Source organism: Phasianus colchicus, chromosome 7 (genome assembly GCF_987193195.1).
Source record: "Phasianus colchicus chromosome 7, bPhaCol1.hap1.1, whole genome shotgun sequence".
Lineage (NCBI taxonomy): Eukaryota > Metazoa > Chordata > Aves > Galliformes > Phasianidae > Phasianus > Phasianus colchicus.
The window spans coordinates 27295105-27307403 of NC_143442.1; the positions used below are offsets into that span (position 1 = coordinate 27295105).

The 12299-nt window shown below is 38.2% G+C and overlaps 1 protein-coding gene across 7 annotated transcripts in view; it reads left to right on the forward strand.

Moving 5' to 3' along the window:
- Nucleotides 1-12299, forward strand: part of ANKRD44 (ankyrin repeat domain 44) — a 112559-nt gene that overhangs the window by 91609 nt on the left and 8651 nt on the right. For all 7 annotated transcript variants that reach the window (XM_031601155.2, XM_031601158.2, XM_090144278.1 and 4 more), the window contains 8 exons: nucleotides 2140-2341; nucleotides 5532-5610; nucleotides 6726-6843; nucleotides 7866-8082; nucleotides 8942-9029; nucleotides 10293-10376; nucleotides 11033-11178; nucleotides 12014-12096. In XM_031601155.2, coding sequence (XP_031457015.1) covers nucleotides 2140-2341; nucleotides 5532-5610; nucleotides 6726-6843; nucleotides 7866-8082; nucleotides 8942-9029; nucleotides 10293-10376; nucleotides 11033-11178; nucleotides 12014-12096 — 1017 coding nt within the window. The remainder of the gene's footprint in view (nucleotides 1-2139; nucleotides 2342-5531; nucleotides 5611-6725; nucleotides 6844-7865; nucleotides 8083-8941; nucleotides 9030-10292; nucleotides 10377-11032; nucleotides 11179-12013; nucleotides 12097-12299) is intronic.

A 12299-nucleotide genomic window follows, 5' to 3' on the forward strand; every position in this document is an offset into this window, starting at 1 on the left:
ACTCAGGTAGTAAAAGAAACAGAAATGAAATGCAATTAAATGGCAAGCTACGAATTTTTTGTAACCAGTCTATAAAGTTGAAGCTGGAGCTTGAGCCCATGGCTCTGATGATGGAGTGGGATGTTCTGCTGCAGACATACAGTGTGCAGAAGTAGTCTGGTGCACAGCTAGTTGTGGGAATGCATACAGTATGCCCCAGTACCTGAATACCCTCATGGTAAAAATGTTTTTTTCTTGTACTTAAATGGATTTTCCTATGTTTAAATTTGTGCCCGTTACATGCCTCTTGTGCTGTCACTGAGCACCACAGGCCACACACTGGCTCTGTCATCCTTGCTGTCCTGCTCAGATGTACAGATACATCAATAAGGTCCTTCTAATGCTTTTATTTTTTCAAACTGAACAGTTTCAGCTTGAGAGAGCTATCTTCACATGTCTTCCACAAACTGGCCCCACACTGACCGTTCAACATCACTATGAATCTGCTCTCTTCTCAATAAGGAAGAAACTTACCGGAAAATAGGAACATTTTTTAGTTCTGTAGTGATCATATCTCTGTTTGCCAGCTGGTCAGAACAGCTCTTACCTGGCGTTTGAATTTTCCACACAAGAGCCAAAAGTTGGCTTAAAAGGGACTAGATTTGTCACTAAGCTGTTCTCTCAGTTCTTTACCTCTACAGTTTGAAGACTGCAGGAAGGACAGTGTCTGAAACCCAAATAGGGGTTAAAGCTTGCTCTATCACCAACGCAAATTCTTGTGCTGGGAAGGGACTTGACCTGCACCTGGCCAGACAGCAAGCTCATTTCCTCGCTGGTCTTTCTTGGTCAAAATCCTCGGAAGGACACTGCCAGAGGTCTTTCCTGTTGTATCTGTTGCCAATTAACAGCTCTTCATTCACCTGAGACACCCCTAAAATACTTCAGGGAAAAAGAAAAAAAGAAAAAAAAAAAAAGGAAAAACAGAAAACTCACATAAAACATTGCTATTTCTCACACTTCAACTGTATCAAAAATCAGGTTATTGGTTGTTTTCCAAGAAATTACAGTAGGGAAGAAAAGCTAACAATTGCATCAAGACTGTTTTCTGCAATATAGATTCTCTGTGCCCTAATCTCCTCATCCTTTTCTTTTTCTGCCTTTGCCTTTCTTCTTTCCTTAAGTAATTTTCTGGGTCTAGCAGTGAAACAACTGCTTGGCCACTGCTCTGTCTCATTCTTTTGTACTTCTGAATCACTAGGAGCAAACTGCTTCCAACAGTACTTAACCTTGAAGATTGGTGTCTGGTTATTTCATATTTGTATTTCTCTTCTGTTTTCATTAATTGTATCAACTCTAGTAACATGTTTATACATTTATGTTTAAATAAAAAAGATATTCTCTTAGGCTGACAATGAGGAGACAGTCACTACAAAACTACATGAAATGCTTCCACTTTCTGTAACTATCCACTAGGTTTTTTCCAACATCAGCTGCATTTGTGTAGTCAGCCCAAATGTGACTGTTGGTCTGGAAGTGCATCTACTTGTCCACTACAGTTGTTCTACCAAGTGATCCCACTGGCAGGAACACCCTCTGAAGCATCAGCTGTGAAGAGCTGGTCAAGATTTATTGTGTTTATTAGTACCATCACAAAAGTCTGTTTTGGGAATTGTTTTCATTCAGTTGAGTTAAGTAATACCCTACATTAAATGCGTGTCTTAAAGAAATGGCAGATGTATTGATTTTGTCAGATAATCCATGTGGTCTTTGACCTGCATCACTCCCATGAACCTAATTTTTGAAGCCACCATTTCCCTGAAAAATGCAGTACAAGCTGAAAAGTGAATTGTTGATTTGCCCCTGTTGAAATGAATTATTGCCTGAAATTTCCCACCTTGAGCTGTAATAGTAGCAGAGTAAATAAAAAATCATAACTACTGTCCATGAACACTAGGAATTTTTGAGTCTCCTGGCTATTTGTATCAGTAGCAGTGTAGTTTGGCAAAATCCTTTCAAGATGGAAGAGCCGTGAGAAGTCAAGAAACTGTCACTTCCATTGTGTTTAAGAGACCCACAGTGACAGATCGTATTCATATTCTATGTGAAAGTCTTTGGAAGACAAGACTTGTGTTCCTTACATGACTCATTTCATATTTCCAGGCCTATAACGGTCATCATCAAGCCTTGGAGGTGTTACTCCAATCTCTGGTAGATCTGGATATTAAGGATGAGAAAGGACGCACTGCTTTGGACCTGGCTGCATTTAAAGGGCATGCAGAGTGTGTGGAAGCTCTCATCAGCCAGGGTGCTTCTGTCACTGTAAAAGACAGTGTCACCAAAAGGACCCCCCTGCATGCTTCAGGTGAGTGTGCTGTTGTGTTGCACTTACAATAATAGAAAGCCTATAGCATGTATGCAGCTAACTCTAGCTACCTACTATCTCTATGCTTATTTCTTCTAAACAGAAGAAATTCTGATGTGCATTGAGGTGGTCTTGCAGTTAACTCTGTTATTCTTGTGATATTTTTCCTCTGTCCCATGGTCTATTTATCCCTCACAGAAACTCCTACTTTTCCACACTCTGCTACTGCTCGGACTTTACCAGCTCACCTGTGCTCTACCATCCCTCTATTGCACTTACTCCAAGATGTTTTTCCTACAGCACTTTCACTTAATGGTTCTTTAGCCAAAAAAAGAGAGGGAGAGAGAACAGTTGTTTCATTGCTTATCCTATGGAAAGAATAATTGAAAATACAGGCAGGCCTTGGTGACAATGAAATTGTTCTGTGTTCAAAACCTTCAGCCTGTTTCAGTGGTAACGTTACAGAAATTCATCTTCTTTCAAATGTTATTCTCCTCCTGAGCCAGCCTGTGAATTTGCTGTTGTTAAGAGTTGCTCCATTCTTCATACTTTGTGTACAACATGTTGCTTAATTACCTAGAAAATGTAGGATTTGCCAATTATTTAAAGGTTATTATTTAATATATACTTGTTGGTTAAACACAGCAGTGCCAGAGGGAATATTGCTCCTCTGGCTGTTAGTTCAAGGACTCAGTACAACCCAGCAGTGACCTCTAGTGGGAAGAAAAATGAATACTTGACAGTTTTTTAATTCTCAGACTTAATTTTTTCTGTGTGCATTTTTTCATCTTGCTCAGAATAAAATGCATACACAATCTCTGCTGTCTGGGACTTTCCATGAGAGCCATACAGTGTTCTGTGCAGTCAGCACAGCTTCCAACAAAGCCTCCATCTCCACAAAGAGCCACTTGTAATCCTGTGCTTTTTGTTACACTGTTCTTTAACATTTGCTTAGGAGTGTTTTAACAAAGAATGATGTCACCTGTTGGAAACTGCATAGTGCCACAGTGATATTCATTGTCTCTTATTTGCAATGCAGTCATAAGAGATAAATAGGCATATTTTGAGAAATCTGACAGAATTCTTGCTGAATTAATCCTTTGAGTGGCAGTATGTGTTTGCACACACACAGAAGTGAAAACTTGCATGCATTTACCGTTCACTGGAAAGAAGCAAGAAGACGAGAGTGCCCATCCCCAACAGTGTCTGCCTTCGTTCCTTCTTATTACAGAAGCAGAATTGCTGAACACAACAGTTAAGGAGACTCGAACCTATGGATTAGATTAGAGGACTCTGCAGAGCTCTCTTCAGCAAAGGGATTTTTGACTTCAGTAGACAAATAATTCAGCTAATGAAGTATTTCTTTTTTACTGTCTGTTCCCCTTGGGGAACAGACTTCCTTTGACCTCATAACGTGGAAAATTTCCTTAGCCTAAATCATGTGTTCCCTGTATAATTTTATTACCACCAGACTTTACTCTCTCTGGCCTGGGGGATGCATTGCAAATGTTTGCCTAGTATAGTGTTGTAGCTCCATTGACAAAACTAATGTTCCCTGCAGGGTCTGTAGTGCTTAGCAATTGTTGGGTTGGCTCTGAAGTCTTCTGGGAGTATCTGCTCAAAAACTCATTTACCAAAATCTTTTTCAGACATCAGTGTGAGCAAGTTTTGATTTCCCTTCCTCCTGCTGGGTGATAGAACTGATTTTTTTTTCTTATTTTTTTGTTTCTCCTGTGAGTCAGTGATTCATCAGCCCTGCAGAAGTGTTTCTGTGTTATGTATATGGTATTACTTACTGGTAAATAACTAAAAATGTGTCTCTTTTTTTTTTTTAGTAGAGTGACTAAGATTATTTTCGGAGGAGTGATTTAAATGTGGTGATGTGCACTCATTTCTCTGCCAGAATGGTGTGACATAGGTGGAACCCAAGGTTTTTGCCTTTATCCACAGGGTGTGGGCACTGTGAATGCATGACTCTGAAAGGAGGATATAATTTCTGTGTACTGAATACAGGAATTACTGGTTTTTTAAAGATGAAATTCTTGTTCATCCTGTGGGTCATATAAAGCTGAAGCCTTTAAGCCAGCTGACAGACAGATGGGTTTCAGTGTTTAGCCCTGCAAAATATACCTTGGAGCTGTTTTCCAACAGCAGTAGGTTGCATTTTAAAGAGCAAACCCCGTTTTTGAGAAGTAACCATGGCTTCAAATGTTAAAGTAGAAAAAAAAACAAGAATTTTTGTTTCTCTGGTTTGTCCTCTGGCCATGCAAGCTGCTAACACAATATGAGCCATCACCCCCTTGCTGACTGAAGAGTATCATCAGAGTTTTTTTTAACTAACGAAGATCCCTAACAGGACTTTGAGGGGAAAAATAAGCAGAATGGGATAAAACAGTCTTCCAGTTATAGAATATCAACAGTAGTGGTGACTTTGTGTGCTCCGTTGCTTTGAGCATGCCTGACAGTCAGAGAAATTTGGCTCTGCAGCAAAGCAGAGTGGTGTGAAGCAGTCTGAATGGCCCGAAGAGGTCTTGTGCAGTAGATTGGGAGAATGTGATTGACTAGCCTGGGAAGCAAAAGTAGAGACTTCTGTGGAGGTGTTGCTCTGAGGCTTTGCTGCTGCTCTCCTCGTGGCTTCCCCATAGCTGTCAGTGGTCAGCCTGGAGGTCACTGGGGAGCAGAATGTGGAAGTAATGTCGTGCTTCCTGGAATATAAGATGTGTAACACTGGTCATTCTTTGTAGATGCTTTTTAAAAAACAAAACAAAACAAAAAAGAGTGCAAAGGAACTTGTTTGTACAGCCCACACAGTATTAATGAGCCTTGCTGAGAAATTCCTAAGGTGTTCCAAAACTGATCACAGAAAACCTCGTCTGCCTCCTGACTGCGGGGGATTTTGAAATGCTGTCTGCTTTGGTAGAAATCTTCTCAGTAGTGAGAATCACAGTTTCTGTTTTACTCACTGGGGATTTGTATAAGAAAGGAAAGTAGTACTTATCTTACTGAGGAAAGAGAAAAAGGAGCTAATACCATTCCATTGGTATTAGTAAATTGTGGGAATGTTCTTTTCTTACGTTGCGGGATATTTTCTGTATACATATAAGAAATTTCTTATCTGTAAGCGTTCCAATGGGAAAGTATCTGAAATTAAGCCTATTCTAATTATACACTTTTTCTTTTTTCTTTACAGTCATTAATGGTCATACACCTTGTTTACGGCTGTTGCTAGAAGTTGCAGACAACCCTGATGTGACAGACGCCAAAGGACAGTAAGTTTCTTTGGTGGTTTTGTTTCAGTTCTGCAATTCAAATGGCATCTCAGGTTTCTTGCTGAAAAAAAAAAAAAAAAAAAAAAGGCAATTAATTGAAACACTGTTTTTCCTGCACTACTTGTGAATAGAATTTGGCAGAGGCTACAAAGTATGCATGCAGTTGATCTAAGCCATGTAAAAAGAATTATTTATTAATGATAGCCTCTATTTCATACTTTAAATAAATTTTCATATATTCTTAGAGCCAGATTCAGTAAAATATATCAAGATTCTGAGATGCTTCTCAAGTCTTATTTTCTAAAATGCTGATGTTTCAGCATATATTATGTGTCTACAGGTATATTATGCTGACAGAGGGAGATGCAATGTTTGTTCAAGGTGAACCCGAAATTTGAGATGTTCCTACAAAAGTTTTATGTCTCATTAAATGACAGCTGTAGAGAGAATAATGGAATATGTCTTAGAAGTGAAAACCTGAATGTTTTTCTTATTTAGGGTACCTGGAATATATCTGACTATACATGTTATTTTAAATGCTATTAGTCTTACCTAAATATAGAAGGAAAGTAGATCCCTTTCTGGAGGAAAAAAAAAGAAATGAGAGGGAAAAAAAAAAAAAAAAGCGGAAGATCTATTGGTCCAAATCAAAATTTTGGCCTCTGTAGTTTCTTTATGTCCTTTCCTCCACTTTAAACAACTGTTCATTATTTTCAGAAGAAATACTTTGAGTTGTCATCCTGGTAACAAGCAGAGGCATTCACTCACAACTTGGTGTTGTAAGACTTGTATTGCTGGAGATGACAATAACTGTAGGTTTTTAAAAGAAAAAAAAAGTCTGGAATGATGTTGCTCTGTAAACTGCTCGCAGATGAGTTTGTCTATTTCAGTCACGATAGCTGGCTATTAGGCATCTTAAGAAAAATTTTATGCAGCTGTTTTCACTTCTGTTGTATAGATGAGTATGGTGAAACGAATAGATTTCTGGGTAGGAATGGAGAGAAATGGGGGGCTTCCTGATTTATGTCTTACAGTAAGTTAACAGCAGCAAGTAGTGTGCCATTTTATAGACATGACTGTTTTTGTTTTGACATTTTGTTTCTTTTTCCTTCCAGAACCCCACTAATGCTTGCAGTGGCATATGGACACATTGATGCTGTTTCCTTATTACTTGAAAAAGAAGCATCTGTAGATGCAGCAGATCTCCTGGGATGCACAGCTTTACATCGAGGGGTGACTTCATTTTTCTAAATTCTAAGTATTTGTTCTATTGTCACTGCAATTAATTCATAAACATAGGGATGTTGAATGTAGGAGATATAGCTAATGATTGAAAATACGACCAAAAACAGTCAGTGAAATTTTGGGACAGTGAAAAATGGGGACAAATTTGCTCTGCTTTTGATTTTTCACTTTGATTAATTAAAGACTAGATCTTCTCTCAATAATAGAGAAAATTAATGAATAGACAATTTACTATCACAGTCATTATTGTTATAACTAAGAACTTTATGAATTTTGAAAACAGCAAATTTGAAAGGACTGCCCAGCAGTTATTATCCTTTTTCTTGGGTAGCAGAATGTAACTATGTTAGGCCTAAACTTTTAACCAGAAGCAGTGAAGTTCAAGGCAGATTTAACCTTTTCTAGGAGCCATCTTCCTACCCAATGTGAAGTTGATGCAAGCGATCATATTTATTCACAACTCTGTAATAACTGCAATGAGTGGTTCAGCTTAGAGTCCTACACTGTTTTGTAATAAATGTTAAGGTGAAAAATTGCTGTTCTGTCTTAACATCAATACATGAACATGGCCAAGGTGCCAAAGCTAAACTACATGTGTTATGGAGGCCCAGCTGTTAAAACATCTTTTCATACTCCTGGTAATTTTCTTTATCTTCCCCTCAGTTCTTTTTGCAGATTTGTATGCTGTCTGTCTAGGGTGGCCAGATTCAGGTTTTGTAGCCTCACTCTTTGCTCATACATTTCCTTAATCTTAAACTCCTCATTGCTTTTGAGACTCGCTTAGAGAAGTCTCCTCCACAAACTACTAATAAGTGCCTTTGAAAGACAGTACCAAATATATTTCAGTATAGCAGTTATCTTAGGTACCCATGGGAGAAATGGAGCTTTCATCTCTGCCATCTGAATCCCATCCAGGCTTTTTCATGTTTATAGTCATCTATCATATTCCACGTTTCCTGGGTTGAAGTCTGTGTTTATTTCAACCTCTTTACTCATTTCTTTGTTGCCAGATTATGACTGGGCATGAAGAATGCGTTCAGATGCTTTTAGAGAAGGAAGTATCTATTTTATGTAAAGATGCTAGAGGTAGAACACCTCTGCACTTTGCAGCAGCTCGGGGTCATGCCACTTGGCTGAGTGAATTACTGCAGATTGCACTTTCAGAGGAAGACTGCAGTTTAAAGGATAATCAAGGTTATACGCCACTGCACTGGGCTTGTTACAATGGTAAGTTTATCCCTGTGGATTTTTGCCAAGTTCGAATGTGGCCTCTGTTTTAGGGAAGCATGGTAGCAAAGCAGGCTGACAATTTGAGAAGGCTGAAATGAAGAGTCAGATCATTTCTCCTCTACTTGCTCTCTGTGGTTTGTTTTTGCTATGTTTACCCTTCAGTTCAGGAGCCAAGGAATTTCCAGCGATACCTCCCAACGACTTTGTGACTTCCAGAGAAGTTCTCAGTCACTGTGCTCATTTGTTCCCATCACAGGAGGCCAGGGGTGAAATTCTGTGTTTAATGAAGAAAATTATAAAGTTCTCATTTACTTACTGAGGGACCAGGAATGCTTCTCTGAGGTGTTACCTTTTCATTTATTAGTGCAGGAGACCACTTCCCATCATTAGGTGGGAAGTCTGAACTGATTATACTTCTTACCTAATATAAGAATAAAATTTCTTACTGTTATCACTTCAGACCATCTTGGAATGTGTAAGGCCATGTATGTAGCATCACATTTGAGAAAAAAATACAACTTTTTTTTGTTTTTATTATTTTTTTTTCCTTTTTTTTTTCCTTCGCTTATGGCTAATATTGGGCTGGTGGAGCTGTATTGCTGCTGCCATTAATAAAAAACAAAACAAAAACAAAAACACAGAAGCCCCAAAACATAAAAACAACAACAAAAAAAACAACTAAACTAAAAAAGCCCTGAAAAAACCTTTTCTTATAATTCTGTCACATAAAAGTTCGTATTCACAATGTGTCCAACCTTAATGTGCTTGAAGTGTCAAATTGTAATCCTTCTGTGCCTGGTCTGAAATAAGTTAATTCCCTGCTGGGTGCAACACTTGAAATATCTGTTTCTTGTAGGTCATGAAAACTGCATAGAGGTACTATTGGAGCAGAAATTTTTCCGCAAATTCTATGGTAATAGCTTCTCTCCGTTGCACTGTGCTGTGTAAGTAGAAATCTGTAACACATGCAGATGCTTTGCTTTGGGTTATGCCTGGAAAAAGTAGTAATATAAAAAGAAAGCTGTCTTTATTTTATATTATTTGCATGAGCAAATCATTTAAAAATTGTTCATAACATGGTGCTTATTCTTCTGCTGAGAAAAAGAAGTTGCATGATTGTATTGTATTGCATGTTGCATGATTGTATTTGGCAAAAGTTTAATACATCTGAGCTACTTGATGAAATACTGACGTGTCATTAAATAGCTGTATTTCTACTCCTTTTCCAGTTTCTTTTCCCTTGCTTGCCACTGCAGGCCTATGCATTCTTTGCCACTCAGTGGAATTTCATAGCTCTTCCATTCTTAGGCCATGACCTGGGCTATTAGAATGACAGAATTATGAACTCCTCCTACTATTAGAAGAATTAATATATTCCAGAAATAATGGTGAGAGTTATTGTTGCGTAAACTTCTATTCTAGAGTCCACATTGTTGCAAGATAGAAAAGAAATGTTGGTAGTTTCCAAGTGTGATACGTAATTAAACAAAAACATTAACAAAGTTACTGTTTCTATTCTACTTCAAATAAATTCTTTAGAAAAAAAATATTTCTTCCTTTAAGCTAGTATGTAATTCTCCAACCCACCTCAAAACACATGCAACTTAGAGATGCACATAAATTTAAAATGAAAGAACTGCTGCTGAGATGACATGTGTGTCTTTTAGCCATATTAGACATGCCCTGTATGTCATTATGTTACCAGTTGCTGTTCATTTTCATAATGAAGTAAGACAAATTGCCAATAACCAGGAGAGTGCTGAGTACATCCAAGAAAAATATTGAAAGTATGTGTTGGAAGAGCTGTGTATTTCATTACCTTAAACATTAGAGTAAATCTCTATGTGTAGGTACATATGACCGAGTGCTTTCTCAGTTCAGCTGTGCTTGTTGTTTAGACTCAAGGATTTAAAGGTTTTAAGGTTTTAATCCTGGTTTGCTGCTGCAGTTTCAGTTAATCTGATGCATAGGGAATTGAAGGATCAGCTTTGCTTTACATGTGGAAATCCATAGCAATAGATGCAGTTTGGTTAAGTGAAGTGATATTCTGAATGGTCAGAATTGCGACTGAAAGTATTAAGGCAAAGGTATGTTGGGATGAATTATAAATAATCACTAAGAAATGTTAATGGGAAACTAAGTAAATGAATATGGGATAGTGGTAAAAATGTAGACTTTTTATCTTCTTGAAAATGTGTCTTTGGCAGAATCAACGATCATGAAAACTGTGCATCAATGCTCATCGGAGCCATCGATGCCAGCATTGTCAATTGCAAAGATGACAAAGGAAGGTAATAGCTTCCTAAACAAATTGCTTTTCCTCATCATGAATATCTCTCTCCTTTTTCATAATTCTTTTCTGAATTTCTGGAAATAACCCTTGCGGTTGAGCTAAGACTCTCAGACTCTTTCAGACAGCAGCTTACACTGCAACACAGTTAAGGGATGGCTGACTTAAAGCAAGTGAGCTATGAAGCATTCAGTTTTGCTATTAAGAAAATAGTATTTTGTTTCTTTAAGATGGGTACAGGTCTAGGATGTTTCCCTGAACCTAATTTTTTTCTTTTAAATATCTAAATGCATTCATATTATTTGCTAAATGAGGTGATGCTTTGTGCAAATAGAGAAATATTTCATTAAAAGTTGTTATGCTAACATTCTCAGGGCACGTAACTGGAAATAAAATAATTCATACTGATACAGCAAGAAATGTACTTTCGGTCAAATCTTTAGTCAAATTGATAATCTCACCATATGTATATACTTAGATAAAATTGCTGGGACAGACACTGTAAATATAGTTTAACTTGTTTTGGATGCTGCTGCTATAACTTTCCTTTGGTGAAAATGTTCAGGAGGATTCAGAACGTCTTGCACTTTCAGGCAAACAAACAGGAATATTGTAACTCTTCAGTAACAGCTGTGGCTGTGTGACTCTGCCCCACAGGACGCCCCTTCATGCAGCAGCCTTTGCGGATCACGTGGAGTGCCTCCAGCTCCTCCTGAGTCACAGCGCCCAAGTGAATGCTGTGGATCATGCAGGGAAAACAGCTCTCATGATGGCAGCTCAGAACGGTCACGTCGGTGCTGTCGGTAAGTGCATCCTTGCTGCAGCTTATCTTCAGGGTGAGCGTGACTGCAGCTACTGATTTCAAGTAGATGATCATTTTTTTCCTGGGGAAGCTAAGAAAGAGAGAGCTTCTTGCAGCCCTGCACAGAAATTCTACTTTTACATAGTTGAAAAAAATATTTCTTCTTGGTTATGTTTCTCAGCAGTGTTTGCGAAGCTTTGCAATAACCTGAGTTTTATTTCCTCCAAAGGGTGCATTGTAACGCACTCAGAACACAAAAGCAGTAGTAATCCTTTTCTCCTGACTACTTCCTTAATTTTAAGGGGTAGGAAAACTGCATGTGTGAAAAAGATTGGAGTGTTATCTCTCTTTCTGTTATGATAAAGGGAATCTTGTTGCTTCCTGGCTAGAATACCTGATGCAGACATAGGGATTGCAGTCATATGACTTAACAGAACTCTCTTTCCTCTAGCTTTAGCAGCACAGTCTGCACCCTAAATTCTTTATATCCACTTAGTCCTCTCAGAGCAAGACCCAGAGTTGTTCTCGGGAGGTGACTCAGGCAGAACTTGCTGATCTGCAAATGGGGAAGTTTGTTTTGTCTCAAACTGTCAAGCATAGATTCATCTTTGTTCATGTACAAGGTCTGCCTTTGCTTGCAGATGAACTGCACAAGATTATTCTGATGTCTGCCGTTATTTTCACTTTGTGCTCATAAAGCTTACGCTGCATCAAGGCTTAGCACGTAAGCACACATATATTGGAAATAGTAAGAAACTGGAATTCCTTTTTTCCTCTGTTTTCACATGCTTCTTTGCCCATTGCATTTGTTCATTGATTTACGTTCTAATTTTCAGACTTTTTGGTGAATATTGCCAAGGCTGACCTGACATTAAGAGATAAGGACTTGAATACATCTTTGCACTTGGCTAGCAGTAAAGTAAGTTGAAGACCACTTTGTGCTTCTGTAATCTTCAGCCTCTTGTGTTGGTGTGCCTCCTAAAAAAAATCCCACAATAGAAATGTGATGGTCAGACTTGTGGTGAGAACACTGTATTGAGCTTCTTTACATGTCTGTTTCAAGACTTAGTAAATGGAGAAATGAGTGCCTCTTAATACAGCTGAAATATAAGTAAGTGACAC